This window comes from Pteropus vampyrus, unplaced genomic scaffold (assembly GCF_000151845.1).
Source record: "Pteropus vampyrus isolate Shadow unplaced genomic scaffold, Pvam_2.0 Scaffold123, whole genome shotgun sequence".
In the NCBI taxonomy this organism is placed as follows: domain Eukaryota; kingdom Metazoa; phylum Chordata; class Mammalia; order Chiroptera; family Pteropodidae; genus Pteropus; species Pteropus vampyrus.
Genome location: NW_011888904.1, coordinates 1,692,714 through 1,695,953, shown reverse-complemented (window position 1 = coordinate 1,695,953; position 3,240 = coordinate 1,692,714). Strand labels below are relative to the sequence as shown.

Below are 3,240 nucleotides of genomic sequence, written 5' to 3'. Positions count from 1 at the left end.
GGCAGCGCTGCCCCCCGAATGGCTGCGGCGGCGGACCTGGCTCCCGCGCCGCGGCCGTAGGCGGCCTCTCGCCATGGCCAAGTGGCTGAACAAGTACTTCAGCTTGGGCAACAGCAAGACCAAGAGTCCCCCGCAACCGCCGCGGCCGGACTACCGTGAGCAGCGGCGCCGGGGAGAGCGGCCCTCGCAGCCCCCCCAGGCCGTACCGCAGGCCCCCGCGGCCGCCTCGGCGTCTTGCGGTCCGGCCGCCGCCTCCTGCTTCTCAGCTTCGTCGGGGTCCCTGCCCGACGACAGTGGCAGCACGAGCGACCTCATCCGCGCCTACCGCGCACAGAAGGAGCGCGACTTCGAGGACCCCTACAACGGGCCGGGCTCGTCGCTGCGCAAACTGCGTGCCATGTGCCGCCTAGACTACTGCGGCGGTGGCGGAGAGCCCGGCGGAGGCCAGCGCGCCTTCTCCGCCTCGTCCGCGTCGGGCGCTGCGGGCTGCTGCTGTGCCTCCTCCGGCGCGGGTGCAGCCGCGTCTTCGTCCTCGTCCTCGGGCTCCCCGCACCTCTACCGCAGCAGCAGCGAGCGGCGCCCCGCCACGCCGGCGGAGGTGCGCTACATCTCCCCCAAACACCGCCTGATCAAGGTGGAGAGCGCCGCGGGCGGTGCAGGAGAGCTCCCGGGGGGCGCCTGCTCCGGCGGCCGCACCTGGAGCCCCACGGCCTGCGGAAGCAAGAAACTGCTCAACAAGTGTACTGGCTCGGCCGCGGAGGAGACCGGGGTCGGCAAGAAGGACAAGGTAAGGCGGCGCTCCGTAGCCTCACCCGAGGTTACAGAGCTACTTCGCACAGGGAAACAGGCATCGCCTCCATTCCAAGTCCCTATATCAACTTTTTGCTAAGACCTTGGAGTCAGGGCTCCCACGCTCCTTCCGGATTCTACCTCCCTCACATGCTCTTTCCCCCGGATCGTCGACCTCCTGGCACAGTGTCTTAATCTGCTGCACCGCAAACGTCCCCTCTCTGAGCCCACATCCAGGTGCCCGCTTCGGAAGTAGCCTGATGAGAGCGCCCCAGCCTTGCCCAAGACACCTAGCCAGCCCTTCTGGCCCCCGAGGAGTAAAGTCAGAGTCAGCTGTCACGGACCTGAAAGCGTTTACTCTTGTCTACCCCTCTTCTCCCACTCCCCCCACTCGATAGATGGGAAACTGAGGTCAAGAGCTGGGGAGGGACTCGCCCCATATTACACAGCATTCTGGGTGGCAAATCTAGATCGGCTGTACCTAAATGTGCATATGTAAATCCTTCTAAACGCCTTTCGTTGCCCCACCCCTTCGCACCAGGTTTCCAAATCCGGGCGGCCTTTTGTACTGGAGCTGCCCCTGGAACGTTCACGCGTGCTTTTCCGGTTGAAATGCGCTGCCACTGAGAGCGCTCCACATCTACCAGTCAATTCCCCCTGCGACGCGCGGGCGGGGGTCCGCCAATCGGCCAGTCTGAAAGGAGACTCACCTCTCCAATCCTCACCTTTCTTCCTGACCTCACCCCCACCCCCATACTGTCTCAGGGATGAGGGGGACGACTTCGTGTCAACCCCTCTCCCTACATATCAGGCCATCTTGATTCCCCCCCTTTGAAGCCGGCCAGTTAATTACAGCCAGGCTGGGCCCTCTCCTCCCCCTTCACACTCCTGTGACACCCTCCCTTTCTCCATAAAATAATACTTATCCTGTCTACTTCTGATGGAAGGCAGTGTTTTGATTATATCTGAGGCCCAGTGCACTGCAATGGCTGTCAGGCTGCTGCTGTCTCTTGTTCTTCCCCCTTCCCTCCCAAAGGTAAACTTTTGCGTGGGCAGGGGAAGACTGATAGAGTTTGAGTTCCTTTTAGGACTGTATGTCCAAACAGGTGGGAGACGAGCTCCTACCTGCCAGCTGGTGCTGGGAAAGGAATCTTTTTTTTTTTTTTTCTGGCAGGAGGAGTAAGGGGATGCCCCTCCTTTAATTTTTCTGCCCAAGTCGCCCAAGTATCCCCTCCTTGCTGAGTCGCTAAAAGCAGCAGGAACAGTCCATGGCAGATCCCACCTCCCCTTTGGGCCAATTTGGGGCACACCTTGAAAGCATGGACTTCTAGGCTTTTCCTAAGCACCCAGGGTGCCACACCTGGGTGCTGCCTTGGGGAGGGGGAGATTTCTCTGGAAGCGCCCGCCCCAATCATGGGCTTATGATTGATCTGTGAAGGGAACACCAAAGAGACTCCCTGCACCTTACTGCATGGCCCAGGCTTGGCTAGGTGCTGGCCTGGGAGAACCTGAAGTTCCTGGGTATAGAGGTGTAAGGAAAGCCCTGCCTAGCTATCCGGAGAGAGTCACAGCCAACAGTTACTCCATGATCAGCTCCCAGGTGGGCAAATCTTTCTCTCCCATCGCCTGTGGTTCTATCTGCTCACTAAAGTCTTTTATGGCTTTCGAAACTTTAGTAAACATTTCTTCTAATTATAATTAAGACTACTCCAGATACTGAGGAATAATGTTTTATAGCTGGAATGCCAAGTGTGTTTAAGACTTGGCTTTGTTCTGCCATTGAGTATTTCTTATTGGTCTTCTCTGTGCCCTTCCCTGCTGGGTGCTGGACCGGCCCCTTGTCAAATGCTGTGGCCCAGGACGCAGATGCATGATGGAGCCTTGTGTTATAGGAGGGCAGAGGGAGAGGCGAGTCGGGGAAGGCCATTGCCAGGGAGGGCCGTTGTCCAGGAGGGGTGCTGATTGTGGATGGCTGCAGAAGAGAGCCTGGTACTTTAGGGGGCTGTAGGTGAATTCCCTGTGGCTGAAGTTGAGAGGTGAGATTTGGGAAGGGCCCCAGAGGAGCAGCAGGTTTTGGGTCAGGGAGGACCTTGTAAGCTAAGCACAGTGAGGGCCAAATAAAGAGATTTAGCTGCTAAGTGATATGAACAGATATGATTTTTTGGAAAAGGCCTCTGGGCTGTATTTCACTTAACTAGGTTGTGACTTTGAGCCCTTTGATATTTTGAGAAGTTGTTTCCATTCCAGAGACTGAGGGATTGCCACTACCACATGTTCTTTCTAAGGGGGAGGAGGGGAGGCAGTTAGGGAGGGTCACACTAGGCCTCAGTTCTCAAACCAACATTTGGAGGGCTGGTTAAAACACAGATTGCAGGGACCCACCCCCAACAGTGCCAGGGTCACCAAGCCTGGTGTGGGGCCTGAGAATGTGCTTTTTTGGCACGTTCTCAG

At 57.8% G+C, this 3,240-nt stretch overlaps 1 protein-coding gene across 2 annotated transcripts in view; it reads left to right on the top strand.

The window, feature by feature from the left end:
• The first annotated feature begins 6 nt into the window (after positions 1-6).
• SHB (SH2 domain containing adaptor protein B) overlaps positions 7-3,240 on the top strand; it is a 63,233-nt gene continuing 59,999 nt past the window's right edge. For both annotated transcript variants that reach the window (XM_023534209.1, XM_023534208.1), the window contains exon 1: positions 7-787. In XM_023534209.1, coding sequence (XP_023389977.1) covers positions 74-787 — 714 coding nt within the window. In that variant the 5' untranslated portion in view covers positions 7-73. The remainder of the gene's footprint in view (positions 788-3,240) is intronic.